General features: G+C 48.4%; 3 protein-coding genes across 6 annotated transcripts; 1 reads left to right on the top strand and 2 right to left on the bottom strand.

Annotated features, from left to right (window-relative positions):
- Positions 1-351: 351 nt before the first annotated feature.
- On the top strand, positions 352-2,123 carry Atg5 (autophagy protein 5). The gene is made up of 4 exons (XM_076819247.1): positions 352-638; positions 730-938; positions 1,012-1,337; positions 1,411-2,123. The coding sequence occupies exons 1-4, from the start codon at positions 483-485 to the stop codon at positions 1,518-1,520; spliced, it is 801 nt and encodes a 266-aa protein (XP_076675362.1). The 5' UTR covers positions 352-482; the 3' UTR covers positions 1,521-2,123.
- On the bottom strand, positions 2,073-20,457 carry LOC143372732 (uncharacterized). 4 transcript variants are annotated; one of them, XM_076819250.1, is made up of 3 exons: positions 20,303-20,457; positions 2,429-2,570; positions 2,073-2,330 (listed from the first exon to the last, which is right to left on the bottom strand). In XM_076819250.1, the coding sequence occupies exons 2-3, from the start codon at positions 2,522-2,524 to the stop codon at positions 2,130-2,132; spliced, it is 297 nt and encodes a 98-aa protein (XP_076675365.1). In that variant the 5' UTR covers positions 2,525-2,570; positions 20,303-20,457; the 3' UTR covers positions 2,073-2,129. The 4 variants fall into 4 exon arrangements, with proteins under 4 accessions (XP_076675365.1, XP_076675366.1, XP_076675363.1 ...); XM_076819251.1 differs by lacking the exon at positions 20,303-20,457 and adding an exon at positions 5,498-9,127; XM_076819248.1 differs by lacking the exon at positions 20,303-20,457 and adding an exon at positions 2,966-4,013.
- Positions 9,176-14,428, bottom strand: LOC143372730 (uncharacterized). Its single transcript, XM_076819246.1, has one exon. It carries the CDS (start codon positions 13,649-13,651, stop codon positions 10,874-10,876), a length of 2,778 nt encoding a protein of 925 aa, XP_076675361.1. The 5' UTR covers positions 13,652-14,428; the 3' UTR covers positions 9,176-10,873.
- Positions 20,458-20,507: the final 50 nt, after the last annotated feature.

Raw genomic sequence — 20,507 nt, 5'->3', positions numbered from 1 at the left:
AATTTTTATAAGTATAACGGAACAGCTGAGAATTTCTTTCCTTATTCAGAATAGAATACAGAAATAGCAAACAGCTCCCTCTCGCGTTCACCGGGTAATCGTCGATCTATCGGTATTACCGTTTCTGTGCAGAAAAAAATGCTGTAATACACCGACCTGCCGAATCTGCCAGGTCACGTGACGTGTCTATCCCCTTAAACAAGCACGCGACACCTTTCAGCATTTCAACACATTTCAGAGTAGTTCCTGAGTTGAACGCTGTTCATGAGCAGATGTCCCTACATTCAGACCTCAAATTATGGGTCGGTAATACAGTTTGGGTGGCTACACGACCATCCATAAGGTGATAGGTCTATCCTATACCTCGTCTGTGATATAGACATTTTTTGTAGCAGACGAAAAACATAACCTCTGTAGGATGTACAATTGTCATTCGGTGTACGAATGAATTGAAAGAAGCGTTACACATCACCGTCTGCAGAATGGCGAATGACAGGGAGGTACTGAGAGAGATTTGGGATGGCAAAATTCCTGTCTGCTTCACCCTCCATTCGGAGGAAATCTGCGAATTGCAGGGACCTGATCCGTTCTATCTTATGGTGCCTAGGTTAAGTTATTTTCCACTCTGCACAGACAAGGTGAATAACGCAAATCCGCTAACAGGTTTACATGTTACTAAACTTATACCTTCCGCAATATCGCTTTCTACTCGCCCACTTTCGCGATCAGGTACGAAAACACTTCATACGACACATACAGCAAAGTGACACTAAACAGGAGCATGAGATGTGGCTGGAGTTCAACGGTATTCCCTTGAAATGGCACTACCCGATAGGCGTACTATTGGACATCTACTCTAACGACGTTCAGCTCCCATGGAACATTGTCGTACACTTTGAGAGGTTTCCGGAGGATGTGCTGATGCACTGCCAAAACAAGTAGGTACAGTAGAACGTAATGGATTAGCCCGTGATAACAAGCAAGCATGATCTGATTAGATGAAAATTTTAGAGATGTCATAGAATCGTATTTCATGTCGTGTGTGAAGGAAGCAGACGTATTAAAGCACAGAAGCCAGGTTGTGTCTAATATGCAGAAGAAGGATCTAAATCAGTTGTGGTCTGGTTTGCTCAACGATAAGTTCGATCAGTTCTGGTCTGTTAATCGAAAGCTAATGGAGGCTAGCAATAGCGAGGAAGGTTTCAAATACATTCCATTCCGTTGTTACACTAGCGAGGACAGCTATGTACAAAAGCTTGTGAAACCTGTGAACGAAGAAGGTCAGAGGAAGACACTGAGGCATTTATTAAACGAAGTATTTCCAGAGAATGAGAACGGTGAATAGATACTTTATGTTTCTTACTTCTACACGTGGTACGGTAATTCCAATTTATTCTATCTTTCTTACAGTCATGGTACTCGTTCAGGGCATCGCTCCACCTTTGGAGACTCCTCTTCAATGGATGTCCGAGCACTTAAGCTACCCTGATAACTTTCTACATTTAGTTGTGACATCATAACCCACGTTAACTCCACAACTCGATCAGTGGAAATCCAGTAAATGAGCTCGTTACTGCGTTTCCTTGCCAACGTCACTGGTACTCCAGTCAAGATTCACCTGTCGCGAGTCTCTTTATTCTCTACATTTTTATTATATATTTATTTTATACATCGTAAATGACGCTTGAATTTTACGCGAGAAGGGAGGTAAAAGCGGTTGAACGTAATGCTATGTACTGTTGCTTGTACTCTCGTAACGCACGACGGTATCGCCATCGGAAAGCAGTGTCTTGAATTTTATCGTAACCCCAGTGCAGGACCTGTATGGCGGATCGGAATAACGTCGGGCCCACATTTAGTAACCGACCGATCGAGCTGTAATTCAGTTAATGAGGATATAACCCGAAAGAAAATATGTTGTATAAATATGGTTATATAAATATTTAAACGATAGTTTATATATACAAACGTGTATCGATCAAGACAGCACGTAATCGATAAGGAAGAGGACGAAGTTGCTTGCTGTCGAAGAGGAATTAGCTGAGGGCAGAATATGACAAGATGCAAAACAATAAACTATCATTATATGTAATAAATAAGATCGTCTAATTTACAACAAAGAACGGGGATCAATTTATTGTGCAACTGTCCCGAGGCTTCCGGTATATCCTTAATATTTGCGAGGATAAGTCCCCGACGTTCTGCGCCACCACGGACCCGGCGGGTCTGCGCACAATGACAGGTTGGTTTCCATAGCTGCTGTACTCCATGGTTCTGCGACTGGTGCCAAAAGTCAGATAGTTGGTCTCTTCTCTGCTACTTCGTTGCTCCTGCGAAAAAGGCACGTTTACCGCTTAGTCGATTTCCTTAGCTCGGATACCACCGACATTGTCGTGCCTCGCAACGCGCAGTGTGTATAAAAGATTACTTGAAATATAACCAGGGCCGTGTCTTGGTATCTCTTGCGAATCTCTTCCTTAGTCAGTTCAACGCTCACTTCGGGCGATTCATACCGCTCCGTCATTTACAGTTGCTCCTCTCAGCTTCTTTACATGCTGCGAGCATGGAACCTGTAACCAGAAACGCGAGTATCGTTTTACGGACTAAAACAAACTTTCCGGTCTGCTTGTAATCGGCGATTGAACGGCCTTCGATCGTACCACTGATATCTCTGCTCGACGAACTGGCACGACCGAGGCGGATTAACGTTTCGTGCCTCCAAAAATGACGTCATCGGAATGAGTCGTGAATTATGGGACGCTGAACGAAAGGGACACGTGGGTGGCGAAAATGTTGGAAACGATGGGGCATGGTATTCCTTTGCAGTAAAAATAAACACCGGTGAAACTTTCGCGACACAGTAAATAGTTATTCTCCCGCCATTTCACTGATTACTGTTCCGCCCAAGTGGCTGCGATTGAACTTGGGAACGTCTCGAGGCGTATTAATAATTAGTACGTTATACCAATTAAGCGTTGATCGCGTGGGTCGGTCTGCGTTCGGGAGTTTCCATCTGCCGTGCCTTCGTCTATCTGAAATCCTTGTTAAGCTGCTGGTCGAGTAGATACCGACGAATGGGCGAGAAGCACACGGTAAGAATAATCGAAAGGAAACTCGAGTGTCTGTCGCTGCGTTGATCTTCGACTCGGGAACAGAAGTCACGTTACTCGATTGTTGGAACGGGGCCAGAAACTTTTTGGTATCCTTTTCGAATTTCCGGTTGGGGACGCCAGACGCGAACAATTCGCAGATGAATTTTTTCAAGCCGCGCAGCCAGTGGCTCGCATTATTCTCAAATGCGAGACAATGCAGCAAGGCCGTCAACGTTTGGCGCACAGTGCGTTACTTAATCTCCGCTATAGGATTCTAGAATGCAGTCGGAACGGATTTCTCTGTACCAACGACGCCCGTGCTTCTCGAGAGTCAGCTTTAACGCGAACGTTTTGCTTATGCGTGCCACTGCACCCTTCCTAATTACATTGCACCAGTCGGTGACATTTATTGGCGCTGATTGAAGCGTTGCATCAGTCATACTTCGATTCAAGGTCCGCTTCGCGCGTACGCGATGGCCTCAATAAAAACGAATCGCGTCGTTATTGCCATTTAATGCTCGTATTTCGACAAACATCTCAACTTCGATGCGCAACATTCTCGTACGAAACGCGACGTGAAATTGTGCAAATTTCTGTCCCATAGCGACTCGCCGTGTTTGCCGTTCGCATAAACGATTTCAAGTTAATTGAAAGAATGTATCGCAACGAGGATGATAAGATACTCGGTAATCTGTAAAAGAAATTGCACAGAAGTATCGATAAATCAGTGCAACGCCGCCACCACCGTCGATAATAAGATTGCCTGCGCGATGTACGACGGCTTCACGAACTTTCGCAACTTGCAGACTCACAGAGTAGGAAATTACTCAGACACGGGATTAACGACCTTCCGAGTGTACGCGAAGCTGCGTTGCGCGATTTTTCGCGACTTTTCGTAACGCTGTTTTTTTCATTCAAGAAAATCGATACTGGTAAACTCATTATCTGTTCCATTCCAGTTCAATTAGTTACCCGTACCGTGTGTCCCGGTGGCGCGTAAGAGTACGTTGCATCACCAGGGGCGTCCGCAGACTTTTCTCCAGAGGGGGGCAACTTAGGGATGATGGTAAAGAAAAATATACTTCTCTCGCTTTTTTAAAACCTATTTTACAGTGCCAATTTAATTAAAAATTGAAAACCGAAATTTAGAAGTATTCCCTTTTTTAGTATAAACTTAATAAAGATAAGTTTTGAAAAATAAGCGATTTTTTTCTTAATACCCCTTTCCTTTCGCCCCCCTCCCTGCAGACGCCCATGTGCATCACGTGCACGTGCGCAGTTGCACGTCCAGTTGGACGCGCCGCATTCTTCGTCGAAAACATGCGATAGACACCGCGGTTCGTTTACTTCTCATCGAGATGCGCCTTTCTACGTTCAGCTATCCGGAGGAAGAAGTGCAGCCGTTAGGTGGCAAGGTCCTGCGGACTCGCGTGAACGGGCGAAATAATTATCGTGGAAGGTAGGAGTCGTAAAAGAGCGTTTACGTCATCTATCGACACAAGTGTATCGCTAATCAACGGCCAGCGCAGGAGCGCAGGGGCGAGAGCGCGTTGCGTGCTTAGAAAGTTTAGCGGGTACGTGCGCGACCGTCGATCCGCAGCTACTACCAATCGGCCACGATAACGGAAACAATGCGTCGGTTGCATCTATTGGACAAAACGATCGTGTGCGTGCATGCATCCGATATGTCTGCTTTCGATGCACGCGCGATTCCCTACGAGTTGGCTCCGGCTTATCTTCGGTACGGAATTATTAATATTTATGTAGCAGAAATGGGCGAATCCAGGGGGAAGAGTTGATGAAATAGAACGGCGTGCTCAGGATTCTTCCGAAGTATCAGGGATGCTTCGCCGGAGCTTTAATCCTGCTGGTCGTATGCTACGCTAGTCTTTCGGTTTCTGGACAAAAGGTTACGTTAGATAAGATTACGGCTTTGCTTCACAAAAGAAAGACACTCACTAAAACAATACCTGGGATAATGCGGACCTCGTGCGGTGCATTTTTTCACACAGCTATCGCAATCTCGAAACGCGCTCTCGGACATTGAAACCCTTTTTCTGTCACTAGCGCTGGGAAGTGCGATAAATTAATTTGGGTAATGCGTAAAAGTCTTAGTTGAAACCAGTAGGGGAAAGGTGGAATAGTTGATCAGCGTGGATACATGATCGCATCAGCTTTTTTAATTAATATATTGGCAACTCGTGTTGGCTGTCACGTTATCGTAGTAACGTTTGCGTTATCGCCCCCGTTCCTTGCCTAAGCACAAGCTTCTGCCGTCAAAGTAAAACAAGAAATTATTTAAGAAAATTATATAAGAAAATTAAATTCAATCAACCTTGTTCCTGATGGACTGAAGCATTAAAACTGAATATTCTCGACGAATCTGTTCTGTGACATTCCCTTACCCTTCAAGCATCTACCATCCTATCATTGGATAGCCCGTTGTACGGCGTTCCAGTGTTTGTTAAACAGATCGACGAATCGTACGATAATCCTAGGGACAACACACGATTCGGATGAAAGTAAGCGGGGTTTTACGGGAAAGCCTCGGGCAAGTACCATCCACCGTATCAACTTCCCTCAAATTATCAGTGTCGCTGTTATCTGAAAGTCGTTACTTGAACTTGCCACCAGCACGTGTCCGTAGCGAGAGATACTTGGTGCTTGAGCAACGAGGCGCAGCTGGAAATAAAGGCGAGGATTAGCTTCGACGAAAGAATAACAAGAAGAGGAAGGTATCTTTTAAAATAGTCTCTTATATTTTCTCTCAAATTCGTTAAAATTCTATCGCAATATAATCTACGCGTGTTGTGTATATAATACAATATTTAATACAATGATTCTTGTTCTGTCGAGCGTACGTACAAAAAAAAGAAAAAAAAAAAAGAAACGACGTGTCGATGATGCCTGTCTCACCGTACATTGATTATCCCCGATCGTTCTCGCTGCCTCGCGGCATTTCAGTCTATCACTCTCTTTCACATTCGCTCGTTGCCGTCCTCTCGGTGAATCACAATACAACGGATACGGCTGGTAATCGGTCGAGTTCTGCCGTTAAAAGGGAAATACCGCGCGCGACGGAATCAATGATAATGATAATAATAATAATAATAATAATAATAACGATAATTAACGTCCCATTCGCCGCCGTACACGCCGGCCAGGGAGCCTCGGTCGTGCGGCAAGAAGAATAGATAAGCGACTTCTTCCGTTATCACACTGCGAACTGCCCCTCGTCGGAGGAATCTTCCATATCCTTTCGTCTCAGCTCCGCTAATTGCGAGCGAGCCGCTCTCCACCCTCGGGACGGGTGCGCGTCGAATGTATCAATTTCATTGGCTTGCTAATCGCGAACAGAGTCGTCGAGTGGCGATGCACAGCGGACGGCCGGAGAAGATCGAAGGGAAAGAGGTACTGTAAATGGAAAAAAGAGCAGAGACGTTGGTTCGATTGTACGCGATTACCATCCTCATTCTTCATCGTTTATTCCGCGGGAAAACAATGCGCGCTGTCGTTCGGCGCGGTCGGAACGGCGACCGATAATAAATAGATCGAATAAATCTGAATACTGATTAACGTTACACGATCGGGACCAGTCACCGGTGTGTGTTCAATCTTTCGCGGGACGCTTCTTCGTCGGCGGAGGCCGTGAACGAAACAGACAAACGAAATCCGTAGCTGGTTCTAAGGGCGCGGGACGTAACATTGGTCCTTCGTTCCTCCTCGATCGAAGCTATAAGGCACGAGCGATTCAAAAAGGCACCGGGGCGAGTTTTAAGAGGCGCTTCGTCGGTGTATAAGTTGATCGTATTAAAATATAATATTTCAATATATATATATATATATATATATATATATATATATATATATATATCTGCGCGTGCTCTGTTTCTCTTTCTCTCCCTATCATTCAACGCTATATATAAATTTCTTTGTACACATACGATACACGAGCATTATGCTTACGGCATCACCACTGTGTGCGCCTTTGCGCGCGCACGCGTGTATGGACTTGAAAACCCGGGGGCTCGCCCACGAGACTTCGCCCCCTCCCCGCGTTCCGCGTCCCTCCACCGTTCGCACGCTTTTATGCACTTAAAAAATATTGCTTATACATGCTTTATGCCTCGTTTAATAGACTCTTGTGGGCTGCGCACACACGGCGACACACGCAATCACGCAGTCACGCATTTTATTTCTCGCGCTATCGAGCACACCCTCCTTTCGTCAGTCTGTTCGACGCTATGTATATATATATATATATATATATATATATATATACATGTACATGTATACGTTCTCATTATGTAAAACGACGTTATGGCATTATGTAATTCATTATGGCTTACGATTACGCTACATTTTATTGTACATTGCCCCACCTTGACCCTATCGACGAACGCGGACAAGGCTATAATACGGTTTCTTCTCCCGATTACGCGCGCGCGCGCGCCGATTCTTCAAGGTTCTCAGCAACCTTTAAAACTACTGTGTTACTTTGAGAAGCTGGTAGAAGATCCTTGCGATATGTTTCCGTTGTTTCTCGCTAGACTACCTGTTCGTTCGTCGCGTCGACGGCGCGTGCAGGTAGATATCGTTGACCCGCGCCCGCGGTGCGGCGATCACGACCAGACGCCCGTTGCGCCCGGCGATAATGCGCGTCGCAGCGGGTGTCGCAACGCGGCGAGATGGTCGACGCGCTGGAAACGAGCTGGATTGGGGCCTGAATATTGAAACATTGACGTAACCGCCGCCCCATCTAATAATTTGCAAAATTGCCCGCCGTCGCCGCGACACGCTCAATCGCCGGATCACGCCAAGATTCGCGGAACGCCGTTCTCGCCTTTCCCATGCGGACCGTTTATCCTTTCCCGGCCTTCCGATACAGACAGACCGTCGCCCGTGACGCGCGCGGAGATTATCTTCCTGTAATCGGGCCGCAGATAGTAAAAACGGTTCCGCGATGATAGGTGGCAGCCGAAGCGTATTATCGCGGCAATTTCCGACCTTTTTCTAGGTGATTCAGAGACTCGATTCGCGCGGATCGCACGCGAAGGTCGCTCGACGATGGAGAAGGTGCGCGCTTATCGCCTCGGGAATCGGTACGCGGCGATCGGGATACTGGGGAGAAACCCGCGGAACGGCGACGCGCAACGATGTACGAATAATTTATACGATTAATTAAGAAACGTCTCGTCGCCGGTCCCACGGGCGACGGAATTAACGATTGTACGCCGCGCGTCCAAGAAACAATTGCATCCCCTAAACGCATCACGCTGCGACGCTGTATCCCTGTGTAGCTCGGACGCTGGTACACGGGGTGATTCACCTGTTTCGACGACACTCAATTCAAGGGTTGGATGCAATAAGGGGAGTAGCGCTCGAAAATGGGAAAAATTATTGTCCAAACGCTAAGAAATATTGGAAAGTTAAATGTTAAAATGAATTTTAAAAATATAGCGTTGTAAAGCTCGTCACGATACATATTTTTTCTATTTACAGTTTGTTTATCCAATCATTACTATTCGAGCTAAAAATTATGAACAAACAATTTTTCATCGTCCAAAATTATTATTTTTTTTAAACATAAATTGCGATAATTTGAATAAATATTAACGGATCGTTGTAAAACTTAAAACATAACTTCAGAAAGATACAGCGGTGCCGTGAAATGTATGCGCAAAACCCTTATGTTAACAAATGTAATAATATTTAATTAAAAAGTAATACTGGACATAATCCATGTTTTTCGATGTTCGCCGTTAAAAAGTATCGAGGCAATTTTGAGGTACATATAACTTGCAGCGACAAAGTGTTCCCTTAATATTCGAGGAAGATTTTCTCCAATTTTCACACTAATTAATAAATAATTGTAGAAGATATGACGATATATATAAATCACGCGCGCCACCAACAGTTATTTTGAATTAAATATTATTACATTTGTTAACAGCAGGGTTTTGTACATATATTTTACGGCTTCGGTAGAGTTTTCTGAAGTTATGTTTTAAGTTTTATGACGATCCGTTAATATTTACTCAAGTTATCGCAATTTATGTTTAAAGAAATAATGATATTGGACGATGAACAACTTTTGGTTTATAATTTTTAGCTCGAATAGTAATAATTGAATAAACAAACTGTAAATAGAAAAAATGTGTGTCGTGACGAGCTTTACAACGCTATATTTTTAAAAATTCAGTTTAACATTTAATTTTCTAATCTTTCTTAGCTTTTGGACACTAATTTATCCCGTTTTCGAGCGCTAGTCCCCTTATTGCACCCGACCCTTCAATTACGTTTACTGGTGAACGTAAACGAGCGACAAACGAGAGGTTCACGAGTAACCGAAGGTGGCCCAAAGCGGATGAATCACCACAGATATGAATACGGTATAAGGCACGCGGGTTTTTCGGAGCGGTCTCGCGTCTTCTTCGATGATCCTCCTGCGATCGACCTCGCTGGTCGATCGCCCAAAGGCACGGGAGGCTTTCCACTTCGTTCCTTTCCTTACCGATCAGTTCCAACTTCTCGCAGACTCCCGTCCAACAGAAGAATCGAACCGGTTTCCAAGTGTCCGATAAAAAAATATTTCACGATTGTTATCTCACAAAGATTCTTATCTAGCAGAAATCGGTTCGAGCCTCCTACAATTGTTACATATATTTACAAGCTACCGCTGCAAGAAGGTAGGAAAGGCGCGAAGAGAAGAACCGTGAACGAGCTGGTAAAGAGTGGGAAAACGAGAGGAAAAAGAATGGAGAACTAACCCTGTCGTAATACTTGCGCATCGTGCGTGGCACAGGTGCGCGTATGGAAGAAATTCTTTGAGCAATTAAACGATATCTAAGATCGATCCTCGTCGAAGGCGGAATAAGGATAGCGACGGCGGAAATGTCCGGTACCGAGAAGCCGGTCGCTAGTGGGAAGATAGAAAAACGGGAGACGATTATCCCTGCGCGACCATCCGCCTCGAATTTCCTTCTGCGAACAGCAACCGGCAAACACAGTGCTCCGTCTACGGTTGCATAACGGCGCGTCGCGAAAAACTTATTCGCTCCGTGAGAGTTTTTCCTCGCGATCGATATCGCTCCGAGGGACTGACATAATTCCGTAATTATAGCGAACTCAGGCGACCTCTAAACGGCCTAGCCGATAGCCGCCCGACGCTAATCTCGACGCGATAAAGAAGCGCGGAAAAAACTCTCCGCCAGATATCTGCACGGATTCTCGAGGGGGGGGAGGCGAGGAGCGGAGGTTAGTATCTGAAGAAGTTGGAAGAAGATGCTAGCTGAGAGCGCAATCGCGTATAATCTCCGCGCCTCGGTTCCTCCAATGGCCGATTGAGCCTTTATCGCGATGTACACCGCGGGCACCGACGATCCGTGGAAACGATAAACGCTTACGTGGCGCTCGACTTACGTGTTGCAGATCACGTACCGATCGATCCTTCGCCGGTGAATCCTTCCCAGTGTTCCTTCGCTGGAACGAGCATCGGGGAGATCGAATTCGCGCGCTCGAAATAGCGGAGAAAAATTCACTTCTACGGTCGATTAGAATTCCTCGGAATGTAATTCGATATGCCTTCGGATTTCAAACGTGAGCTCACATCGGCGAAGTTTTAAAACTTGTTTACGCGAAGATGGATCCCGCGATACTCGAAACAGCGATGAATTCGAACGAGCATCTCCCCCCTCGTCCCGAGGGAGTACCGGGAATTCTTTGAAAGTAAAACCGTCGCCCCTATTCCGCGCGAGTCGAGGATCGACAGAGTGTTCGAATTAACTGTAATGAGGACTCGCTGGGTACCTAACGAACGCGCTCCTGACCTGCGGGAACTCGGTGTACGGGCTCGGATGAGTCCTCCAGGATATCGGCAGCCTCAAGCTGAGCTCCAGCGCGTAGTCGTGGCCCCTGCCTTCGTTCAGATTGCAGATACTTTGGCAGTTGTTGTTGTTGTTGATGGCGTTCTGGCTGCTGACCGGCGACAATCCCCTCTGGATCGAGTGCTCCTTGGTGGGCTTGCTCACGGGATTGTCCAGGTATGGTTTGAAGAGGATCGCGTCCTTTTTGGTGGTTGGTCCCGAAGGCGGAGGCGGAGCGGACGCCGGCGGCGTCGGTACCGTGCTGGTCACTGGCTCCGTTCTCAAGGGTGACGCGTCGACGAACCTTTTCGGTTTCACCAGGCAAAGAGGCGTATCCTGAGGTGGCGCTTCGTGGCAGGAGGAGCTCGTCCTGATGGACTCTTCCGCATCGAGGCAAAGCCTCTTGGGCGACGGGAGTGCCTCGTAGCAGCAGGAAAGGGTGCAGTGCTGCCTCTTCATGGGCGAGGGCAGCTCCTCCGACGGGTCGGGAATGGAGGTGATCTCGGACGAATACTCTCTCGGGGAGTAACAGTACAGCCTGGTCTGTGATTCCGGGAAGCAAGATCCCCTTAAGGACACTTCCTGGTAGCACGAGGTCGGCGGCGTGGCCATGCAGCAGGAGAGATTGCACGAGACGGATGGTTCGCTCTCCGGAGACGGGTCTATCGCTGTTGAATGGTGATAGTAGGGTAGGTGCTGCGACGAGGAGGAACCAATGTCGCAGCAGTAAAGCGGCGGTGGCGATCGCTCGTACTCGGCTTCGATTTGATCCTGCGATAAGCTGGAAGCGTAGTTCGACGTCCTCAGATCGACCGGTGACTCACCGGAAGCGGCATCCTGGACGGGGCCCAGCCGTTGCCGCGAGTTTCCACGAACAGCGATTTCGCCCCTGAGCTCCGTCTCCTGGCCCAGCCATTTCTGTACCTGGCGGCGATTGATGCCGAACTTCCTCGCTGTGGCGCGTTGGTTCCCGGCCACACCGACGTCCCGATGAAAGGCGTCGAGCACGTCCAGCTTGAACCTCAGGGAGAAGGATCTTCGTCGGGCGAGATCGTTGGAGGAATTCTGGCTAGCGGAGGAGCAGTCGAGAGGATCCATCTCGCTGTCGGAGCAACTGCTGCTGGACCTGCCGGAACTGGCTGGGCCACGAGGGCTCGAAGGCAAGGAATAACCTTCGCGATCGTTTGCAGGGCTCGCCGCTCGCGAATCAGCAGGTGGTCGTTGATAATTGACGTACGAGGATGCAACGGCGGCAGCCTCTCTCCCCTCGTCGCTGATCTCCTCCTCCTCTTCCTGCTCCACCTCCTCCTCTTCTTCCTCTTTAGCGTGCAATTCCACCTTGACCACCGCCCTACCGATTTCTACCTCCTCCGCGGAGTCCTCCATTCCCTTCTCCCCGTTACGAGCCGTCGTCTCCTTCGACTCTCGGATCGGCTTCTCGGAATCCGGTGTCGGGGACGCGTGTGCGTGCGCGCGCTCATGCACGTGCACGTGCGAGGAGCACGCTGGACTCGCGGAGGCCCGCGGGGAATCGAAGTGAACGGACGTCGTTGTCGAGCTGTTGTTGCTGTTGCTGCTGGTCGCTTGATGCGAGACGGGAGAGAGTGGGAGCCTCGAGGCACCAGGGGAATTCGTCGACTCGCACGGCCCTGGCGTCGCCGCCGAGTCTGGGCTCGCTCGCTCGCTCTTTATCATTGACGGCGCTAGCAGCAAACCGTACGATGATTTTCTGTCCACGGAGGAGTCCACGTCCCCGTAGCTCTGCGAGGACCGATGTTGACTCGGCGAACGATGCTGCTGTTGCTGTTGATGAACCGTCGTGCCGATTATATCGTTCTCGTTGTACCGGTGCTCTTGGCGAGCGGGCACGCGATAACTTGTCAATGTTTGGTACACCTTCACTTCGTTCCGAGGATCGAACGGTGTGGAGTTCTCGAGGTCTCGCTGCTCGTCCGTTTGCAGAGCGTAGTAACTGGATTCCTGATCCACGCGGCTTTCCGAGTATCTGTGAACCGAGTCCGCCACCTGTACGCGATCGTCCACCTCTCGGCGAAGATGACGTTGCTCCTGCTTGGGAGAATATTCGCGATAGTCGAGCCGAACGGGTAGCACCGTGGCGGTGGTGGATTGAGCGGTATATTCGGGCGAAGAGGGTGAACCGCCATGAGGAGGATGAGGAAGAAGAGGTGGGGGCCCTTGCTGTGTAGCCAGCTCGTCGCCGTGCAGTCTGGCGAGGCTGAGGTTCAAGGCCGGCGCTGCTGGAGTCACGGCAGGCCCCGTGGCTTCCGTCACGATGACGGTCGCGGCTGCGGCGGCACCGTCCTGCTTCGAAACACCCGTAGAAGATGATATCACCGCGGTCGAGACCGCTCCGGCGTTTCCACTCTCCGCGCAGCTGTTTCTCAGATTGTCCTCGCACTGTAACCACTTCTGTATCTGTCGCCGATGAATCCCGTACTTCCTCGCGGTGGCCCGCTGATTGCCGCGGCAGTCGATGTCGTTCCTGTACGAATCGAGAACCTTGAGCTTGAAGGCCGGCGCGAATATGCGTCTGCTGCCCATCACACCCACAGATTTCCGCGAGCTCTGTTGCTGCTGTTGATGCACCACCGACTGCTGCTGCTGTTGTTTCTGATGCACCATTTTCACCGAGCTCCCCTCGCCGAGCACCTCGCTCATCACACCATGAGCCATCGCGATGCGTGGTATCGCGAGCGCGCACCCACCCGACTCTTTCGTTAACGTGACGTCGATGACCGTCACACGTCGGACAACACCGGGCACGAGAACGACGGCGATAATGACGGCGATCAGCTTTGTAACCGGGCACTGCCAACGACGCACGGTGGTACCTTAACGCGTAACATTGCACGAACAGTGCTTGCCTGGCCGCGCCGCGCACGGAGTTCCTTTTAGGTCTCTTGGTAGATGCCGTAACTAATTTTCATCCCCACCACCGGCCGAGGACTGCGGCTGCTTCCCACTGAAACGGTCTCCTTCCCGTCCCCTCCCAGTCATCACCGTCGCCGTCGTCGTCGTCGGCACGCTCACCTCCCTCTCACTCTCTCGCTCACTCTATCGCTCTCTCTCTCTCTCTCTCTCTCTCTCTCTCTCTCTCTATGTCGTGCTCTCACTCTAGAAGCCCCTCGTCGACTGTTTGCCGCACTCTCGGTCTCTCGTAGTTCCCCTACCACCTCTCTCTCCCTCTCTCTGCCTTTCTCTTCCTTCTCTCCTTTTCGCTCTCGATCCAGCAAGCGCCCCTCGCGCGAGCCAGCGCCTATGCATACACGCATGAACACGTGCACACCGCCGCATCGACGTCCCACTCCAGAGCAGCACAGGCGCTAGAGTCCACCGCCGACGACCACCAGTCATTCTTCTTTCTTTACGCCTAACCGACCTAACCTCCACCAAATATCTCCTCTCTTTCTACGGCTCTCTCGTCATCCTGCCTGACTGCCTGCACCACAGGCGCCCCACCCGCCCTTCTCCCCTCCAACGTCACCGCATATATGTGTGTGTCCCTTTTCCTTTCTCTCTCTCTCTCTGTCTCGCTCTCTCGCTCTCTCGCTTCCCTTTCACACCTCAGCGCCCTGAAAGTCCGCCATTTTGTGTGCTCACTTCCGTTAATGACGCGCGCGGGAAACGTCACGCCGGCGTGACGACGCTCTCGGCGCCATGTTGTCTGCCGTGCTCGTCTGAGTGCCCGCTGCCTGCTGCCTGCTCGCTCGCTCGCCGTGGCAGCCAGCATGGAGCCTCGATTTTTGTTCGCCTTTCTCCTCGGCACAGGCCGTGCCTTTTCCCGTCCTCTCCACACTGCCGACCACCTCTATGCTCCACGGAATTTTGCCTAGCTGTTGGCTCAGCCAGCTTGGCGATTACAACCGAGAAAAGTATCGCAAGAGTCGTAGACGATGGCTCGAGTTACGAATGTTTTCCCGTTCGCCGAGATTAGGCGCGTTATCTAGGTTAAATCGCTGAAGACCCACGTCAGGCTTCGCATACGGTATACGATTCTTGAAAGCTCGCCGTAGCAAGCGCCAACTCCGACGACCGTCGCACAGTGGGGAAATTTCGCGATTTTATGGCCAAAACTACAAGAATAAATTTTTGATTTCGACAAAATAAATGCAAATAACTAATATGACTATCAAATGCCACCAATTTTACTGTTAAATGTTTTAATACAAAGCTCGTAAATTCTTGCAAATGTTTAGGTTCATGTGAGGTTAGAACGATCGCAAAGAATTAATCCAAATTTTCAAGTTGTTTCAAACACGTATATTGTGTTATCCAAAGATCTGAAAATAATTTGAAGGCATGGATTCAATTCCTAGTGGTGCGTAAGATATCTTTTTGTCCTCAAAATAATTGTGTTTCGGTTTTTAATACGTAATTTATACAATTTTTAAAGTAGTGTATTAGAAATAACTTTTTCATATAGGAATCAATTTTTAATACATAAAATAGTTATCAATCCCATAATATCCTGCAATGATTTTCATTCCAATTTTACGTTGGACTATTTTGATTCTATAAATGCAATTATTAATTGCTAATAGTTGCTAATCTTGTAATTATATGCATTTATTAAACACGATCCTGTGTGTCTTGTCTAACATGCGACATAACTGTGACCAAGACTGGTTCACATGTTATACATTACAAACCTTTTTATTCTTTTTTAAACGATTTTATTCAGCTTCGATCCTCTGACTGACTGTTTGTATTATGTATGTTTGTTTGTCGTCAGAAGCGATAACCCTTCTGCTATGCACTGCAGCAGAGGCATGCTCTAACAAAGAAAAAATTGTATAAATGTAAATAATAAAAAAATCTTTATCGTTCGTAATTTTTGTAAGTGCTATTTTTCGGATAATTTAGTTTCTCATATATTAGAACGTAAAAGTGCCGAATTTTGTATATTAAAAATAAGTTTTGAGGTTTTGAACACGAAAATGGATATAGTTCTTCAATTGACATTTGTATTAAATTTGTAAAATTTAAAGATTTCATGTCTGTAGTTTTGGCCATAAAATCGCAAAATTTCCCCACTGTGAGTCGTCGCCTAGGAAGTTTTATTGGCACTCGAATAAGGGGAAAGGCCGGCGAGGCAAGGGGATTTTGCCTTCTAGGAAAAACGGTCGTAGCCGGGCCGGCTTACTGGTAATGGTAGTCTTGTTAGGGTTGAAGTAGTCCCTATTATAAACCCGGAGGGGTAATGCGATCTGTATTGTTCTTACTGGTTATTACCAGCATTCTGCTGGCTTACCGTTACGACTCGTTGCTGGTCAGTTATTCTTTACTTTCCTCGCGTTCTTATTCTCGCTTCTCATACATCTCGTTCCCCCCCGGCGCGACGTGCTGGAGTTATCAGTGAATGAGGTTTCGAAGCGGGCATGCGAATCGAGAGTTTCTTGCATATATACGTCGTGGAATGAGATCATGTTGTTTTTGTGGCGCGAGCCGACAGTTAATATGTTTAGCTTTTCGCGCGGTTGCCATGTCGTTGAGCCCGAACGTAGGCCCCGCCGATGTACACGGACGCGGAGAGAGACCTGCAGGCAATGACGCAAGCCGTGCGTTAGTATACATATACTTTGACAGGCAAGAGAGCGAGCGAGATAGGTCGGGTAGAAAGAAACCGGCGAGGCCTCGTAAATTTCCATGATTCGCGCCACCAGCAGAAACCAACAGACCCGACCGATTCTCCTGCGGTTCCTCGAAGGAGCACCGTACTGCATTTCTAAGAATCTAGCTGGCTATTCTCGCTCTGTCGATCACGCCGCATCCAGCCCTTTCCGAATACATCCGACAGTCCGGAGGTATCGTGACGGGATGTACCTGCCTCTGAGCACGACTCGACCTTCGCATAGTTCTATGAGCGCGACTCATCGCTCTGGCATTTCGCGCTCATCTTTGAAAGAATCGAGTTTCGCCTCGACTTTATCAGAGTCATCGAGATATACCTGCGCGACTGTTATCAGCGCTTTCTGCAAACGAGAGCACAGTAACAGTGGCACGGACGGAGAATAATTGTATCGGTAAGAGGCATACCGAGTGGAAAGCGGTAGCAGACCGGCAGTCGCCTAAGTACGCCACGACGGCTAGCACGTTCATCGGATTTGTCCTTGGGGCCGAAGGTAGGCGCAGCCCGACGTCCGAGGATGTGGCAACGCAGCGGCCAGGCTCCCCCTCCTTTGTCCGACGGCCGGTCTTGCCAGACAGGGTGTCGCCAGCTCGGTCGGCCAGGCTCACCGGGTTCCCGCGGGGGGAGAGGAGACACCGAGAACCCTGGTGCACAGGGGCAAGGGGGATTCTCTGGGTTGGTGTCTGTACAACCGTGTGACGGAGTAGGCATTAGGGAGACAGAGCGAGCGCGCCATGGGAGGGACTCGTACGAGCATATTTCAAAGGTGGAACGAAGAGAGACGAGCAGAGAAGAGAGTGGGAGAAAGAGAGAGAGAGAGAGAGAAGCAACGAGATCTTGTAGCTCGTAAGGTCGGTGTGTGCGTGTCATAGGATCGGTCGTGGACCTACATTCACGCGGGTAGCCATGTTTGAAAACTCCGCGTCCCGCTGGAATGTAGCCTGCAGGGGCCCGTCGTTGATCTCCCCTCGCCCTTCCTCTCATTCTCCTTTGCTTCCTCTACACCGCCCTACGCGATTCCCCGGTTGAACGATGCTCGGAGGTCTACCTACGTCCTCTCTCCTCCTCTCTTTGCCCTCCTATGGTTTTTCCCTTCTATCTGTACACCTCTCCGCTCCTCTTCGCTCCGCGGCGTTCCATGCTTGGCGCCCCAAATGGTCGCGTAACCAGAGACGCGCCTCTGGCCTGGCCTGGCTTGGCCTGGTCGCGCCAGACTTCTCGGCGCCCAAATGATGTACGTCGACCATTCTCCCTCTCTTTCTCTTCCTCGTCCGTTCGCCACGGCTTCGTAGCCTTCGCTTTCCTTGCTCTCTTTTCACGCACTCGTGTGTGGGCACACGGTGCACACCAGCGCGCTACGTAAAGCCGAGGGATAGAGCCGGTGTGCTCGAGAGGAAGCGAGACAGAGCACTCCTATTTACCCGGGGCTCGACTTGTGACACCTCACCTTTCAGTCCTGTGCCATACTACTCGTGGCCCTTACCTACCTTACTTATGCGGTAAGAGCCACGTGAGAATGCCAGCGTGAAAGAAAAGGGCGTCAGCGGTCGCGATTCCTAGCAAAAAAGTGCATTAGACGATCCTTCTCTTCTCGCCGTCCTTGTCTCACTCCGCCGACCATAGAGGCTCTCCTCGGGCACAGAAGCAACGTTCGAGGGTTCTTGGCACAGACCAGACAGGCTGTCGCCTACGATGAGTACGATGCTTGCTTTGCGGCCACGATTGATTGAATCTTGTCTGGGACTGAAATTGTTCAGCTTTTCATGTACATCGTGTAGTTGGCTCCGGTCCAATAAATGCTACGAACTTCCCATGAGTCCTGTTCAAGTAACCTTCTGTCAAACCATCCTTTCTTACTGTATTCAATTGATTGACGAATTAGGCTTTATTCACGAACCTTAGTAATATGCACATTAGGTAAATTTTTTTCAAGATTTTCTTCCGGGCACCCTCCAGAATAGTTCCAAATAATTAAAAAAAATCCGTGTAAAGTTTGAGCTCGGTCGGATAACGGGAAAGGGTGCTCCTGGGCTCTTAAACATTTAAATCATTATTTAACAGCTCGCGAAGTCGATTTTATATAATATCCTTCAAGTTATTGATTAAATAAAAAAATATGTCAAACAGAAGTTGTAGATCCGGACATGGAGCATCTTTTATGTTCGATTACTTTTTCTCGTGCGACAGTTTTCAAAAAAAGTCGGAAAGCTAGAAAAAAAAACTTTTGTCCTCAAATTTTGAAAGTTTAAATGCCTCTAGAACACTCTTTATTTATGAAGGTGAACAAAAAAATGGAATTTTTATTTTCGAGGACTATTATTTAAACATTTAAGGGGAGCATATACCGAAATATGCGAAAAAGATAAAAAAAAATCTTATTTTCTTTTTTCGAAAACCGTTTGTCGCACGAGAAAAAGTAATAAAACATAAAAGATGCTCCTTGTCCGGATCTACAACTTTTGTTGACATATTCTTTTATTTAATCAATAACTTGGAAGATATTATATAAAATCGATTTCGCGAGCTGTTAAATAACGATTTAAATGTTTAAGGGTACAGGGGCACACTTTCCCGTTATCCTATGAAGCTCAAACTTTACAAGGATTTTTTTTAATTATTCTGGAGGGTACCCCGAAGAAAATTCAAAAGTCGAAAATAAGAGCCACTCTAATGCACATACTTCTTTCATCTCTGTTACACTGCCAACGCTCATTGCCGTAACCATTAAATTACTCTGCAGCGCGAACAGAGCATATAGGTAAGCTTCACACTTGTACCCGTATCTTTAATAGCAGTACTCCCATATCGTATCTAAACGTCTCCACGAAACTTGTTAAAAAAAAAACAACGGGACACAGTTCCTAAGGGTGGAAGGATTGTGTTCATCCCTTTGTTGAATGTAAAGAGCGACATTCGTTGAAATCACGGGCTCGAGTTTATAACCTAAGTTTATTTATGTACACGCTTACTGGGAGAGCGCCACACGTGTACCAACGCACACATCTCCGTTGCTGCGAGCTAGTGATCGCATTGCACACATAAAGGCCTCTGTACGTGCCTGTATAGAGTTCGAATCTAATCGCATGCAGAAACAGTAGCGGGTGAACGGTGCGCATAGATAAATTTCGGTGCTGACCATTGCACGTTAACCAAGCAAACTAAATTCACTTACGATATGTGTAGGATATATTCAATTGAGAAAGTTCTAAGGAGACGGAAGATCTACGGAGATAAACGGCGGCCCTGATCGTGCAACACACGTCCATGCATATGTATGTGTACGTAGGTTAAGCGTCACAGTTGGTCGCATCGCTCGTTTGCCCACGTACGAACACAGAAATATACCTTCTCCGTGGGCGGTCGCACGATGGCGCCTACTCGCGCATACCTGCGCATACCTCCGAGTGCCCGTGGCTAACCTCGCAGCACGAAACTCTCGTTTCACCGAGATTCGGTCGATTCCATGTGTCACGCCGTCACCCCGTCTCCCCTTTCGCGCCTTCTTCTCGCGATAGGACTGTCGGGGGAGAGGGGGAGGGAGGGAGGGACAGTGTTGGGTCGCGAAAGAGGAAAGAGAAGACGCAGAAGAAAACGTTATCGGGAATGAGCGCAAGGGACCGAAGTGCACACGAGCAAAGCGGAATGCAACAACGCCCACGTTCGCGTCTCCACCAGAAACGTACACACACGCTAACCTTTTTATCTTATCATTGGCGAAGGCGTATCGAGGTTGACGAGGTTGCCATGCGTTCGCCTTTGGCACGGCCACGATAGCGACGATGTAGATGATGATGCCTCGAAACCACGACTGCTAACATCATCCGTGGCTTCCTTTCCGCGGAAACCTTGAATTCGTGCACGAAATCGTTACGGGCCTACAGCCTGTAGAGCCTGTGCAAG

Source organism: Andrena cerasifolii, chromosome 8 (assembly GCF_050908995.1).
Source record: "Andrena cerasifolii isolate SP2316 chromosome 8, iyAndCera1_principal, whole genome shotgun sequence".
NCBI lineage: Eukaryota > Metazoa > Arthropoda > Insecta > Hymenoptera > Andrenidae > Andrena > Andrena cerasifolii.
Note: the sequence above shows the minus strand (reverse complement) of the source record. Positions and strands in the feature narration are given on the sequence as shown.